Here is a 15012-nt window from a genome sequence, read left to right as displayed (position 1 = left end):
TCAGAGAGTCAGGACACCCGTTTAACGTCCCATCCGAAAGACGGCACCCTACACATAGCAGTGTCCCCAATCACTGCCCTGGGGCATTGGGATCTTTGTTTAGACCAGAGGAAAGAGTGCCTCCTACTGGCCCTCCAACACCACTTCCAGCAGCACCTGGTCTCCCATCCAGGGACTGACCAGGACCAACCCTGCTTAGCTTCAGAAGCAAGCCAGCAGTGGTATGCAGGGTGGTATGCTGCTGGCACAGATTGATTTGGTGTTCAGTAATAAACCAGAGATAGTGACTAAATCATTCAATATGGTTACTGGGCTATCTGATCATAATCTGACACTTATAGCCAGAAAGCTGTCTAAGAGCAGGTTTAACCGCTCTACTGTTAGAAAGCCGGATCAACTAAGAATACCTAAGAGTGAATTAAACTATTTTGAAAACGCAATTAAGGGAATTAGCTGGAATGATCTCTTATCCTATACAGACGTGGAAGCTGATAGTCAGGTTTTTCTATCCGCAATCCAGACTACAATAAATGGTTTCCTAAAGAAAATCAAATCCAAACCTGGCCAAAAGAGCACTCTTCCTTGGCTAAATGGAGAAATCTGGAAATTGATGAAAGAACGAGATTATGCTCTAAAAATAGTCCTAAGATCCAAATTAGAGCATGACAGACATAGGTTTACCATGTTGAGAAATAAGGTGATGAAAGAAATCAGACAGGCCAAGGCAAACTTTTTTATTAACATAATTGGTGAAGCAAAGGGAAATTCTAAATTGATCTGGGAGAATCTAAAACAGTTAACAGGGAAATACCATAGTAACACTGCAAAAAGACTAGAAATCATGGTGAATAACAATCTAACACAGGATGCAGTCGAAATAGCAATAGCCTTCAATTCCTACTTTATTGACTCTGTCAGGGTACTGACACAGAACCCCTCCACTGGTTTCTTGGGCTCAGTGCTAGTAAATGACACTCAACCTGTCTTCATCATAAGGGAGGTTTCTGAGTCAAAGGTGAACAAGGTGATTAGCTCACTAAAGAACTCTAAAGCCAAAGATGTGTTTGGGCTGGAGTCTACCTTTCTTAAAAAGTACAAAGAGTCACTCATTGGCCCCATTACTAAGGTCACCAACACATCTATTGGTCTCGGGGTGTCTCCAAGGGTATGGAAGTCGGCCATAATAACGGCCATCTTTAAATCGGGCGACCCTGCTTACGTGAGTAACTACAGGCCCATTAGTATACTACCTGTGGTGTCAAAGGTTGTTGAAAAGTGTGTAGCAGAACAACTGATTGCCCACCAAAACAACAGCCCCTTCACAGTACACTCCATGCAGTTTGGCTTCAGAGCGAAACACTCCACAGAAACGGCCAACTGCTTTCTTCTGGAAAATGTGAAGTCCAAGATGGACAAAGGGGGCGTTGTTGGGGCTGTGTTTCTGGACCTAAGGAAGGCTTTTGATACTGTTAACCATGAGATTCTCATCACAAAATTGTCCAAGTTCAACTTTTCCCCCGATGCCTTGAGATGGATGAAATCATACCTTGAAGGCAGAACTCAGTGTGTCAGAGTGAGCAATGAGCTGTCGCCCACTCTTAGCTATGATGTGGGCGTGCCCAAAGGGTCAATACTGGGGCCCCTCCTGTTCAGCCTGTACATTAATGATCTGCCTTCTGTCTGTACTGGGTCTGAAGTTCAAATGTATGCAGATGATACAGTGATATATGTGCATGCAAAGAGCAAACAACAAGCTGCACAAGAACTCACTACTGTAATGGTCCAGGTTACAAAGTGGCTTAGTGACTTGTGTTTGCATCTCAATGTGAAAAAAACTGTTTGCATGTTCTTCAAAAAGAGGGCAACAGATGCTACTGAGCCAGATGTCTATGTGTCAGGGGAGAAGCTCCAGGTGGTATCTGATTTTAAGTTCCTTGGCATCATACTTGATTCCAACTACTCTTTTGAATAGCATGTGAAAAAGGTAATTCGGATAACCAAATTCAACCTAGCTAATTTCCGATTTATACGAAATTGTTTGACTACAGAGGTAGCAAAACTGTACTTCAAATCTATGATACTCCCCCACTTAAAATACTACTTGACTAGTTGGGCCCAAGCTTGCTTTACAACATTAAAACCTATTCAGTCTGTCTGCAAACAGTCTCTCAAAGTGCTTGATAGGAATGCCCTGCCATTAGACACACACAACTGTGATTAATGTGCACTATCCCTGTAAAATAAAATTAACTCAAACCTGCAATCCACTTTACTGACCTGACATTGTTCCACGTAATGGAAACAGATTATAATGTTAGAATACATTAACTTCCTGCTCAAATTCACTGGTGTTACCTAAACAATCAAACCAATAATCAATAACCAGAAACTATCACAAAACTTTTTACCATTCAACTATTCAGACCTGAATCCCTTACAGCCAAATATATAGCCCAGCGAGCACAATTAGCTCACCTATTCTTACCAGTAGGCGAAAATATAACCCCTACTCAAACAACGTTCTGCCTTACCTCTATCGTAAGATTTAAAAAAATAAAAAAATAATCAACTTCCTCTTCCTCTTCTCTTTCGGCTTCACACTTATGAAATGCCCAAGACTTATTAAAAGTAACATGTAATTCGGCAAATTTATAACCTACATCAGTCAATCCATAAGAATAAAAAAACATATTTCGGTGGGCACAACTCTATCGCAATTATCTCGCCGCTATTATTTAGAATTCATTAGATTTAGGTAACTGTCTCTTCTATGATTCAGTAATTTAAAAACGATTCCATTCTCAATACGTTATTCCAGCAGACCATTTAGGCAACAGACAACGTACTACATCGAAATCGCCTCGCTATTATTTAGAATGAATTAGTCTTTCAATTTAACCTAAACAAGCTATTAAAACGTTCAGTTTATATCTTAAACAAACACTAACAACCATACCTTTCCAGGCAAAATATATCAGTAGTTGAATTACAATCAGAAACCCAGATTTTAGTCAATTGGTGCATAGGCTGGGATACGAACCAGGATCTCCCGTGTGGTAGGTGAAAATTATACCCCTGGACCACCAAAGCTATTGAACTGATGAAGACTCCTCGCCAATAACCCTATTTATAATTGTCTGTAGTCGTAAAATAAGGCACGTACTACCGAGACAATTCCCAGAAAATAGCCCTAATTTAAAGGTCCAAGCATTTCTCCGGCGATGATTCTCGTTGTCTCTGCCTCTTTCTCTCTGTATGTCCCCTTATCTTCTCTTTTCCTTTCCTCTCTTGACTTTTTTCACTCTCTCTATCTCCTACTCAGAATTTAGGAATAATTACTATTGTGACTTTTGATAAGTTATTAGGTCTCACACACACATCATTTTCCCCCTGCTGATATCCTTCTTGTAACTTTCTCTCACCCTTTCTCTACACTTGCCTTCTTACCTTCTTTTCCGGGCTTCAGACAGCCAGGTTTCTAACCCTCGACCTGCTGTTTCCCTTGACTATCTACACATGTCTTATGTATCTACTTTATCATTAATTCAAATTTTTCTACATCTAGACGTCTCTCAAATTCATACTTCTTTATCCATTTTGGGCATTAGATTTACCTCTCATCCCCGGTTAATTCCGGGACCTCCTTTGAGGATTTACTACCCATGTTATTCAATTACCTTTCCTTGTTATTCTGCTTCTTCTCACGATCTACAGTATATCACAAAAGTGAGTACACCCCTCACATTTTTGTAAATATTTGAGTATATCTTTTCATGTGACAACACTGAAGAAATGACACTTTGCTACAATGTAAAGTAGTGAGTGTACAGCTTGTATAACAGTGTAAATTTGCTGTCCCCTCAAAATAACTCAACACACAGACATTAATGTCTAAACCGCTGGCAACAAAAGTGAGTACACCCCTAAGTGAAAATGTCCTAATTGGGCCCAATTATCAATTTTCCCTCCCCGGTGTCATGTGACTCGTTAGTGTTACAAGGTCTCAGGTGTGAATGGGGAGCAGGTGTGTTAAATTTGGTGTCATCGCTCTCACACTCCCTCATACTGACTGGTCACTGGAAGTTCAACATGGCACCTCATGGCAAAGAACTCTCTGAGGATCTGAAAAAAAGAATTGTTGCTCTACATAAAGATGGCCTGGGCTATAAGAAGATTGGCAAGACCCTGAAACTGAGCTGCAGCACGGTGGCCAAGACCATACAGCGGTTTAACTGGACAGGTTCCACTCAGAACAGGCCTCGCCATGGTCGACCAAAGAAGTTGAGTGCACGTGCTCAGCGTCATATCCAGAGGTTGTCTTTGGGAAATAGACATATGAGTGCTGCCAGTATTGCTGCAGAGGTTGAAGGGGTGGGGGGTCAGCCTGTCAGTGCTCAAACCATACGCCGTACACTGCATCAAATTGGTCTGCATGGCTGTCGTTCCAGAAGGAAGCCTCTTCTAAAGATGATGCACAAGAAAGCCCGCAAACAGTTTGCTGAAGACAAGCAGACTAAGGACATGGATTACTGGAACCATGTCCTGTGGTCTGATGAGACCAAGATAAACTTATTTGGTTCAGATGGTGTCAAGCGTGTGTGGCGGCAACCAGGTGAGGAGTACAAAGACAAGTGTGTCTTGCCTACAGTCAAGCATGGTGGTGGGAGTGTCATGGTCTGGGGCTGCATGAGTGCTGCCGGCACTGGGGAGCTACAGTTCATTGAGGGAACCATGAATGCCAACATGTACAGTGACATACTGAAGCAGAGCATGATCCCCTCCCTTCGGAGACTGGGCCGCAGGGCAGTATTCCAACATGATAACGACCCCAAACACACCTCCAAGACGACCACTGCCTTGCTAAAGAAGCTGAGGGTAAAGGTGATGGACTGGCCAAGCATGTCTCCAGACCTAAACCCTATTGAGCATCTGTGGTGCATCCTCAAACAGAAGATGGAGGAGTGTAAGGTCTCTAACATCCACCAGCTCCGTGATGTCGTCATGGAGGAGTGGAAGAGGACTCCAGTGGCAACCTGTGAAGCTCTGGTGAACTCCATGCCCAAGAGGGTTAAGGCAGTGCTGGAAAATGATGGTGGCCACACAAAATATTGACACAGGGCCCAATTTGGACATTTTCACTTAGGGGTGTACTCACTTTTGTTGCCAGCGGTTTAGACATTAATGGCTGTGTGTTGAGTTATTTTGAGGGGACAGCAAATTTACACTGTTATACAAGCTGTACACGCACTACTTTACATTGTAGCAAAGTGTCATTTCTTCAGTGTTGTCACATGAAAAGATATACTCAAATATTTACAAAAATGTGAGGGGTGTACTCACTTTTGTGATATACTGTATGTGTATGTGCTTTTAAAACTCTGATCTCATCTCACAATCTATGTGTCTCACAATTGATGTGTATGTCACTACTCCCTATGTGTGTGCTCCCACTCTATGCTCACAATCTATGTGTATCTCTTAACCTATGTGTGCTTTTCCTTTCTTGAAACTTTATCTATAGAGGTGTCTTTCGATCGGACATTAGGTCTCACACGTCTACAACTATAAGCTATTTTCCAGGGGTCGTAAGGCCCTAGTTAGCAGCCTATTTTTCTCTTGTTCCTTGTGACTTTTGACTCGTTAATATCTCGTATCTCACCCCGCTATATTAGGCTTCACTTTTCCTTTCTTCCTTTTTGGACTTTATTTCAGTATTGTCTTTTGAATCAGATCTATGGTTAATTCACTCTTGTTAATTGACCACTTGAGTTATTTTGTTCGCATAGAATTACCGTCCTATCTCTATTTCATATCCTCTCCTCTCCTCAATTTACGACTTTATTTAGATATGTCTTTTGAATCGGATCTATGGTTAATTTACCACATATTAATTAACCATTTAAGTTATCCTATTTGCACAAAATCACCGTCCTCTCACAGCACCTATTTTATATCCCTTGTTAATTAATAACCTCTCTGCCTTTTCTCACAGACCTCAATTAAGCTAGTTTTATTTATGGTCGTGCACATGTACCTCAGGTCTTCGCGGACCTGATTGATTTTGTTAATACACAAAGTATTAAACCGTCACGGTGAATCTGTTTAGAATACCTAAGTTCCTATCCTTGATTAATTCTAGGTGTTTAGAATTTCAAGTCCAAGATGTCTTAAAATATTCCCCCAAATTCGTGAATAAAGATTTACTGACCTTGTCTTGTAGACTGGGAAAAGCAATGTCGGTAGGATTCCGTCACTGTCTCTGTCACCCGTATATATATACCGGCCTGTTATGGAACCCCAATGTCAGGGGACAGGTCTTTAATTTACGGGTCAAAGACCCGCCCGTGCACGGTTTTCGGCGTGTTGCCTTCGGATGACAGGGACAGGTATTGGAATCCGTCTCGAAGGACCAAATTGTTATGAGAATTTTGTTATCAATGTTCATAAACTTCAATTAATCTACCCAGTCTGCAACCCAGAGTTTGTAAGATTCTGGTTGAATGAAACAGATAAGAGTCCCAGCTTACAATAGTCAAAATGTTTATTCACGGGAACGTTCCAACATCAAAAATGCAAACCCAGTCTTTATAACACACACTGTAGCGCCACAACACAAACAAGTTAAAATCTTAAGCTACGCCTTGCTCAGACAGTCAGTGTTTTTCCATTACACAGATACATTGTTTAATCTGCAACATGTTTCATAATTTTCTGCAAGCCTAACAGTTTCTCCCCTCCACGGGTGGAGACAGAATGTCCTGTAAGGAACACAGAGGTACAGCTTGTCTGTCGATAGCTCCTCTTATCATTTGTTTCACACTTGCACCATGCTTACTAAAAACGAACAAAAGGTCCTTGTTCTAATTCTGACTAAAACTACACACATCATCAGATTATAGTTTTATGATTCTAATACATTTCATACAATTATATGGTTTCAAAGTGGAATTATTTAATCATTATCTTTAAACATATAAATTATTTTATCAATAGCCCAGGCTGTGGAAACGTACCGATCTACATGGGAGTTGCTAAAAGGGGACAAGGAGGACCGGAAGGACTCTGCCAAGAGCGTTCCCCGATTAACCCCGACACGTCCGCCACCAAAACCAAAACATCCAAACCCGCTCCGGACGTGGGAGAAGTCATCCCCCACACAGCAGGGTCGGTGCTATAAATGCCCGTCTCCGGACCATTATGCCCCACAATGTCCCAGAAAGGACGAGGCCATGGCCACTGAGTCCTCGCTGCCCGTCCCCACACAGCCCTGTCCGAGAGGGCAGGATCGCCCCTGTTGGTTAGCAGAAACAGCCCCAGCCAGTATGGTTCCGTTAGTGGAGGAGCAGATGGTGACCACAGCAATACTGCTACCAGACAAAGTAGCCGTGTCCTGTATCCATGGAGACACCCACTATTATCCCATCGTGAGTCTGTCCATTCTCCCCCTGAATGGAAGGTGTACAGTCAGGGCCGGGAAAGTACCCCAGCTGAAGGTGCCATTATTGATCAGTAGAGACTGTCCCCTATACAAGGAGCTTCGGCAGACGACTTTACGCACCGTACAAAGGGGATCAGGTCTCTCTATCACATGCCAAAGTCCAGGCCACCGTAGGGGGGCAGGAAAGCAGAGAAAGAAAAATCCAAGTCCAAGCCCGAGGAAACGTAGCCTCGTCCTCTGGAGCAGAGGAAGACATACAAACCCAACGCCTCCAACAGCTATTCCAGGAAACCTCAGATGAAGACACCTGCGAAGTGTTATACATGACGGAGGAAGGAAGGAGCAACCAGAGGCTACGGGATATATTTGAAGCCCCGTCAGAGGAGGGAACCTGGAAGGGATTCTCCTGGGCACCCCCGACGGAGATGGGAAACAAACTCCACACCCCTTTACCGAGGTCGACCTGCCCCAAGAATTAAAGGGACAGTTCAGCACCGTTCAGCATAGAGACCCAGACCTACGGGATGCCATGAGGAAGGTGAAGGTGATCGATGGGAGAAATATCGACGTATCAAGTGAGAGCCCTCTCTTCCCTACTATGCAATCAGGCGGGGCCTCTTGTATTGGGTCGTGCAACGAAGGGGGGAAAACATGAATTACTAATGGTGCCTAGACCATACAGGGATACTGTCCTACAGCTAGCCCATTCCCACGTCCTAGGAGGAAACCTGGCACGGGACAAAAACGATCGACAGAATCATGCAGAGGTTCTATTGGCGTGTCACCCGAGATGTGGCCAGGTATTGTAGGACGTGTGATCAATGTCAGCGTATGGCCCCACGGCCACACCTGTGATTCCTCTTCCATTATAGAGACCCCCTTCGAACGCATAGCTATGAACCTCGTGGTACCTCTCCCGAAAATGCCAGAGGACACGAATACACCCTGGTTGTCGTAGATTATGCTACCAAATTCCCTGAGGCCATACCCCTTCGCAACATGTCGTCAAAGGGAATCGCCAAGGAATTGTTCATGCTGTTCTCCCAAGGGGGGCCTTCCCAAGACGATCCTAACCGACCAGGGAACCCCATTCATGTCCCGGTTGATGAAGGACCTGTGTTGGTTATACCAGGTTCAACAGATACATACAAGCATATTCCACCCACAGACAGACGGTTAGTGCGAACGCCTGAACAAAACGATTAAAAGCATGTTGAGAAGAGTGGTGACCAGAGCAGGAAAAACTGGGACATGCTTCTGCTCCACTTAATGTTTGCCCTGCGAGAAGTACCCCAGGCGTCCACAGGGTTTTCCCCGTTCTAATTGCTGTACGGCAGACCATGTCGAGGGATCCTCGACTTAGCCAAACTTAGCCCATTCCGGTCGACGATAGAACATGTTACCCCTGATGCGGGACCGCCTGTTGGCAGTCTGGCCCATGGTAAAGGAGCATATGGAGAAGGCTACGATAAGTCAGCAACACCCAGGGAGAGAAAGTTACGGATACTCGTGCCCACGGCCAAACACTGCTTGCTGACACAGTGGAGGGGGCCCTACGAGGTAAAGGAAAGGATCTCACTGGTCAATTACCGCATCAAGCAACCTGACAGGAGGAAGAAGGTCCAACTCTATCATATCAACCTGCTGAACAAGTACCATGGAAGAGAGGGTGTGTCTTTGATGGCAGTGGAGGACAAGGAAAAAGAGGAGGCCCCACTACAGGTGCGCTATTGCCAAACTCTCCTGCTGGAGCAGTCGAGATGGCTAGACAAGCTGATTATGCAATTCGGCAGGGTATTCTCTCCCTTCCCAGGGCAAACATATCCACACCGAACCCGGCAAGAAGGTGCATATCCGGCCTTACAGGAGGCACGCCGAGTCAACGCAAAGAACGAGGTAAGGGAGATGCTGAGGATGAGGGTGATCGAGCCATCTATGAGTGAGTGGTCCAGTAACATAGTCCTTGTCCCCAAACCCGATGGTAGTATGAGGTTCTGCAATGACATTAGCGGCGTAAACGCCATCTCTACGTTTGACGCGTGTCCCACGCCCCGCGTGGATGAACTCTTGGAGCGCTTGGGAAAGGCCAAGTTCATCACCACCCTGGAACTGACGAAGGGATATTGGCAAGTGCCGGTAGCTCCGGAGGACCGCCCAAAGACTGCCTTCGCCACACTGGAGGGGCATTTTCAGTATGTGAGGATGCCCTTTGGACTGCATGTGGCTGCGGCGACTTTCCAACGCCTCATGGATAACATTCTACGGCCCCATCAAGAGTACTCAGCGGCGTACATAGACGATGTGGTCATCCACAGTGAGGACTGGGATAACCACCCCCTGCGACTGCGGTGCTCGTGAGCCTGGAGACTACAGGGCTGACAGCCTATCCAAAAAAATGCTGCCTGGGTCTGTCCGAAGCGGAATAACTGGGATACACTGTGGGGAATGGAAAAATACGCCCACAGGCAGAAAAGACCAGGGCAATTCGGGACTGGCCTCGGCCCCAGACGAAGTGGGACGTCCGAGCCTTCTTGGGGATAACGGGATATTATTGCAGTTTCATCCCAGGATATGCAACCATTGCCACCCCCCTCATAAACCTCATTAAGAAAAACCTGCCAAACTGTGTAGCGTGGAAGGATGAGACGGAAGACGCCTTCCAGTTGCTAAAAGATAGCCTGTGCTCTGATCCCGTTCTGCAGGCTACTGACTTCTCCCAAGAGTTTACTGTGAAGATAGACGCTCAGGGTGAAGGCGAAGCAGAGAGGCCTATTCTCTTCATAAGTAGAAAGCTCTGTGATCGGGAATGGAGATATGCTACCGTAGAGAAAGAGGCCCTAGCCATTAAGTGGGCCCTCGAGTATCTCCGATACTACCTACTCGGGCGTAGGTTCACCCTCGTTACTGACCATGCTCCCCTCACGTGGATGGCCGGTAAGAGAAACAATAACAACAGAATAGCCAAATGGTTTCTTGCATTACAGCCGTAATTATGTTATAGTTAAAAGTTGTGTTCCTTGTTCCTGTAAAGAAGAAGACTTCTGTTTTCCTTGTGAGATCATCCTTGATTGTGTGGGATTGTTTGAGAAGGAAGAAAGACATCAATAGAGAACTTTGTTCAATTTAAGAAAACCTGCTCCTGACTTGTTTATTCCACCTTTCCGCTTTAGAGCAGCCTCAAAGTACTTGGTCTGCTCACACCATAAACAAACATTGGTAGTGGAATGACCTTACTGAAGAGCTCAGTGCCTTTCAATGTGGCACCGTCACAGGATGCCACCTTTCCAACAAGTCAGTTTGTCAAATTTCTGCCCTGCTATAGCTGCCCCGGTCAACTGTAAATGCTGTTATTTTGAAATGGAAACGTCTAGTAGGAACAATGGCTCAGCCGTGAAGTGGTAGGCCGCACAAGTTCACAGAACTGGACCGCTGAAGCGCGTAGCGTGTAAAAATCGTCAGTAGCAACACTCACTATCCAGTTCCAAGCTGCCTCTGGAAGCAACGTCAGCACAAGAACTGTTCAGGAGCTTCATGAAATGGGTGTCTATGGCCGAGCAGCCGCACACAAGCCTAAGATCACCATGCGCAATGCCAAAGGTTGGCTGGAATGGTGTAAAGCTGCCGCCATTGGACTCTGGAGCAGAGGAAACGTATTCTCTGGAGTGATGAATCACGCTTCACAATCTGGCAGTCCAACTTCACCATCTGGCAGTCCGACCGACAAATCTGGGTTTGGCAGATGCCACGAGAACACTACTTGCCCGAATCCATAGTGCCAACTGTAAAGTTCGGCTGTTTTTCATGGTTCGGGCTAGGACCCTTAATTCCAGTGAAGGGAAATCTTAACGCTACAGCATGCAATGGCATTCTAGACGATTCTGTGCGTCCAAGTTTGTGGCAACAGTTTGGGGAAGGCCCTTTCCTGTTTCAGCATGACAACGCCCCTGTGCACAAAGCGAGGTCCATACACAAATGGTTTGTTGAGATCGGTGTGGAAGAACTTGACTGGCCTGCACAGAGCCCTGACCTCAACCTCATCTTACACCTTTGGGATGAATTGGAACGCCGACTGCGAGCCAGGCCTAATTGCCCAACATCAGTGCCCGATCTCACTAATTATTTTGTGGTTGAATGGAAGGAAGTCCCTGCAGCAATGTTCCAACATGTAGTGGAAAGCCTTCCCAGAAGAGTGGAGGCTGTTATAGCAGCAAAGGCGATACCAATATTAATGCCCATGATTTTGGAATGAGATGTTCGACGAGCAGGTGTCCACATACTTTTGGTCATGTCAGCTAAAGAATGGTTCCCAGATATCCCCTGTGTAAAACTCAAGCCACACTGCTACGATTTCTCTCCTTTGTGGACACTCCTATGTCTGGTAAGGTTAGTCAGGAAGGAGAAGCTCTTGTGACATAGTTTGCACTTGAAGGGCCTCTCCTTGGTGTGAACGGTCTGGTGCTTCTTCACATAGGTCGCCTCAGTAAAGCGCTTCCCACACGTGGGGCAGGCGTACGGCTTGTCTGCGTCTGTCCTAAAGCTCAGCCTCCCAATGACACCAGAGGAGGTAGAAGCAGGAGCCATCGCCCTCAGGTGGTTAGTCTTTGAGCTCCCTCCTTGACCTCTTGTCATTGTTTGTGTGTTGTTGGGATTGTGTGCTGTGTTATAAGCAAGGTACATCTCGTGGTGAACGCCCATCCTTACCCTGTCTGTATTGGTGGGGTGACCATGAGGTAACTGAGGAAGGCTAGACCCAGGTCCAGGACTTCTATGAACCCAGTCACCAGGCATTAGACGAGACCCTGAAGAAGACAGACTTCCTGAAAGACAACCCCCAGGGGGGTCGCCCACCACCCTCTGTGAAGGCTGAAGCCCAGGGTGACCTGCTTTGTTCATCATGGATACTGTGGTGTTTGTATCATAGGAACAGGAGGGTATGTCTCTATCAGCCCCAGGTCCTGCTTCATCCCTGAACTGAGACTGTGAAGAGAAGGGTCTGGGCTGCAGACTGGATCCCTGATTGGAGCCTCTGTCTCTCTGATGACCACCAGGACTGAGGGTGTTCAGTCCCCCTGTCCACTGGTTGTGTTCTGTGTAGTGGTGGAGTCTCTTTCCTTCATGGTTGGGTCCTGGTTCCGACTTGGGAAGGAAGCGTGACAGCTCCTGATCCACTATCCTGATCTGAGGCCAGGGTTTGTGTCCAGCCGCCTCAGAGGTCCAGTCTCTCCCGCCAGTAACACCTGATATCTGCAGGTCTTCATGGACTGCAGACTGCAAACACAAATTGTACAGAAGAGCATATTTAGGTTTATATAAGAAACAATTTGCTGTACACACGTGCTCAGCTCAAATGTCATGTTTAGCAACAGAGGCCAGAACAAATGGATGCATTTCGCCGGCAGCCTTCATCAGCGGCACCCGCAGAACTTTTGTCACTATGAACATTTGAGCTGAGCACACCCATTTTTCTTTCTATGATTAGAAAACATTAACCATCAGAACAAGCTCCCCAAGGAGCGAAAAGATGCAGAAACGAATCTATGGACATTTGATTTGGAATGTACTACAGCCCATCAACAAGAAATTATCAATGCTAGAAGTTGTGTGCAAATGGACAGTGTTTCCTCCGACACATTGGTGCGGCTGGCTTCCGGGTTAAGTGAGCAGTGTGTCAAGAAGCAGTTCGGCTTGGCAGGGTTGTGTTTCGGTGGACGCATGGCTCTCGACCTTCGCCTCTCCCGAGTCTGTAGGAGAGTTGCAGCGATGGGACAAGACTAACTACCAATTGGAAATCACGAAATTGGGGAGAATAAGCGGTAAATGTACAATAACAAAAATGTGTGCACAAATATCTCAGTGACCTAGCAGCCAGTCTGGAATTCAGCCAGCTCCAAATAAAATACCTGATCAAAGACAAGCTACAGCTCAAAGGTAATGTCAAAACATTCACAACTACTGTTAATTCATTATCAAGTGACAAAATGCTCAAATAAATATTATTTCTCTAGAGTTTAAGACTGGGGGGTTATTATTGTTCTAAGATGGTCATACCGTGGATTATTTAGCTATTTGATTTTGAAATTGTAGGTCTAAAAATAGATATACAGTACCAGTCAAGTTTGGACACACCTATTCATTCAAAGGTTTTTATTTAATTTTTTGCTATTTTCTACATTGTAAAATAATAGTGAAGACAGCAAAACTATGAAATAACACATATGGATTCATGTAGTAACAAAAAAAGTGTTAAACAAATCTAAAAAATATATATATTTGAGATTCTTCAAAGTAGCCACCCTTTGCCTTGTATCGCTGCAGAATGCTGTGGTAGCCATGCTTGTTTTAGACTGCCTTGAATTCTAAACAAATCACAGACAGTGTCACCAGCAAAGCACCCCCACACCATCACACCTCCACCGTTTCACGGTGGGAACCACACATGCGGAGATCATCCGTTCACCTACTCTGCATCTCACAAAGACACAGCGGTTGGAACCAACAATCTCTAATTTGGACTCATCAGACCAAAGGACAGATTTCCACCGGTCTAATTTCCATTGATCGTGTTTCTTGGCCCAAGCATGTCTCTTCTTCTTATTGGTGTCCTTTAGTAGTGGTTTCTTTGCAGCAATTTGACCATGAAGGCCTGATTCATGCAGTCTCCTCTGAACAGTTGATGTTGAGATGTGACTGTTACTTGAACTCTGTAAAGCATTTATTTGGGCTGCAATTTCTGAGGCTGGTAACTCTAATGAACTTATCCTCTGCAGCAGAGAACTCTGGGTCTTCCATTACTGTGGCGGTCCTCATGAATCAATTTCATCATATAGCTTGATGGTTTTTGCGACTGCACTTGAAGAAACTTTCAAAGTTCTTAATTCTCCAGATTGACTGACCTTCATGTCCTAAAGTAATGATGGACTGTTGTTTCTCTTTGCTTATTTGAGCTGTTCTTGCCATAATATGGACTTGGTCTTTTACCAAATAGGGCTATCTTCTGTATACCACCCCTACCTTGTCACAACACAACTGATTGGCTCAAACGCATTAAGAAGGAAATTAATTCCACAAATTAACTTTTAACAAGGCACACCTGTTAATTGAAATGCATTCCAGGTGACTACCTCATGAAGCTGGTTGAGAGAATGCCAAGAGTGTGCAAAGCTGTCATCAAGGCAAAGGGTGGCTACTTTGAAGAATCTCAAATATAAAATATATTTAGATTTGTTTAACACTTTTTTCGTTACTACATGATTCCATATGTGTTATTTCATAGTTTTGATGTCTTCACTATTATTCTACAATGTAGAAAATTTGATCAAATATAGACTTTGGCCTTTAGTACCAAATCCCATGAAAACGCATTGAATAACACATTCATAAATGGACTAAATAAATAAAAAGGAATAAGGTTTTGAAGTGTCTGTCCTAAATCTAGGAGATATAAGAAAGCTCAGGAAATATTTGTGCTTTTCTTTTACACATATTTAACCCCTTTTTGTGGTAGACACAAAACTACCTCCATACTTCCGTTAATTTTTAAAAACTGGTTCCAGTTACATTCAGACGAGTCCCGT

The 15012-nt window shown here is 44.8% G+C and overlaps 1 protein-coding gene across 1 annotated transcript in view; it reads right to left on the bottom strand.

Moving 5' to 3' along the window:
* Positions 1–6523: 6523 nt before the first annotated feature.
* LOC139566745 (uncharacterized) overlaps positions 6524–15012 on the bottom strand; it is a 28725-nt gene continuing 20236 nt past the window's right edge. The window contains exon 7 of the mRNA XM_071388031.1: positions 6524–12706. Within this exon, the coding sequence (XP_071244132.1) occupies positions 11780–12706 (927 nt within the window). The 3' untranslated portion in view covers positions 6524–11779. The remainder of the gene's footprint in view (positions 12707–15012) is intronic.

Source organism: Salvelinus alpinus, chromosome 39, assembly GCF_045679555.1.
Source record: "Salvelinus alpinus chromosome 39, SLU_Salpinus.1, whole genome shotgun sequence".
NCBI classification, from domain to species: Eukaryota; Metazoa; Chordata; class Actinopteri; order Salmoniformes; family Salmonidae; genus Salvelinus; species Salvelinus alpinus.
This window is presented reverse-complemented; position numbering and strand designations above follow the sequence as displayed.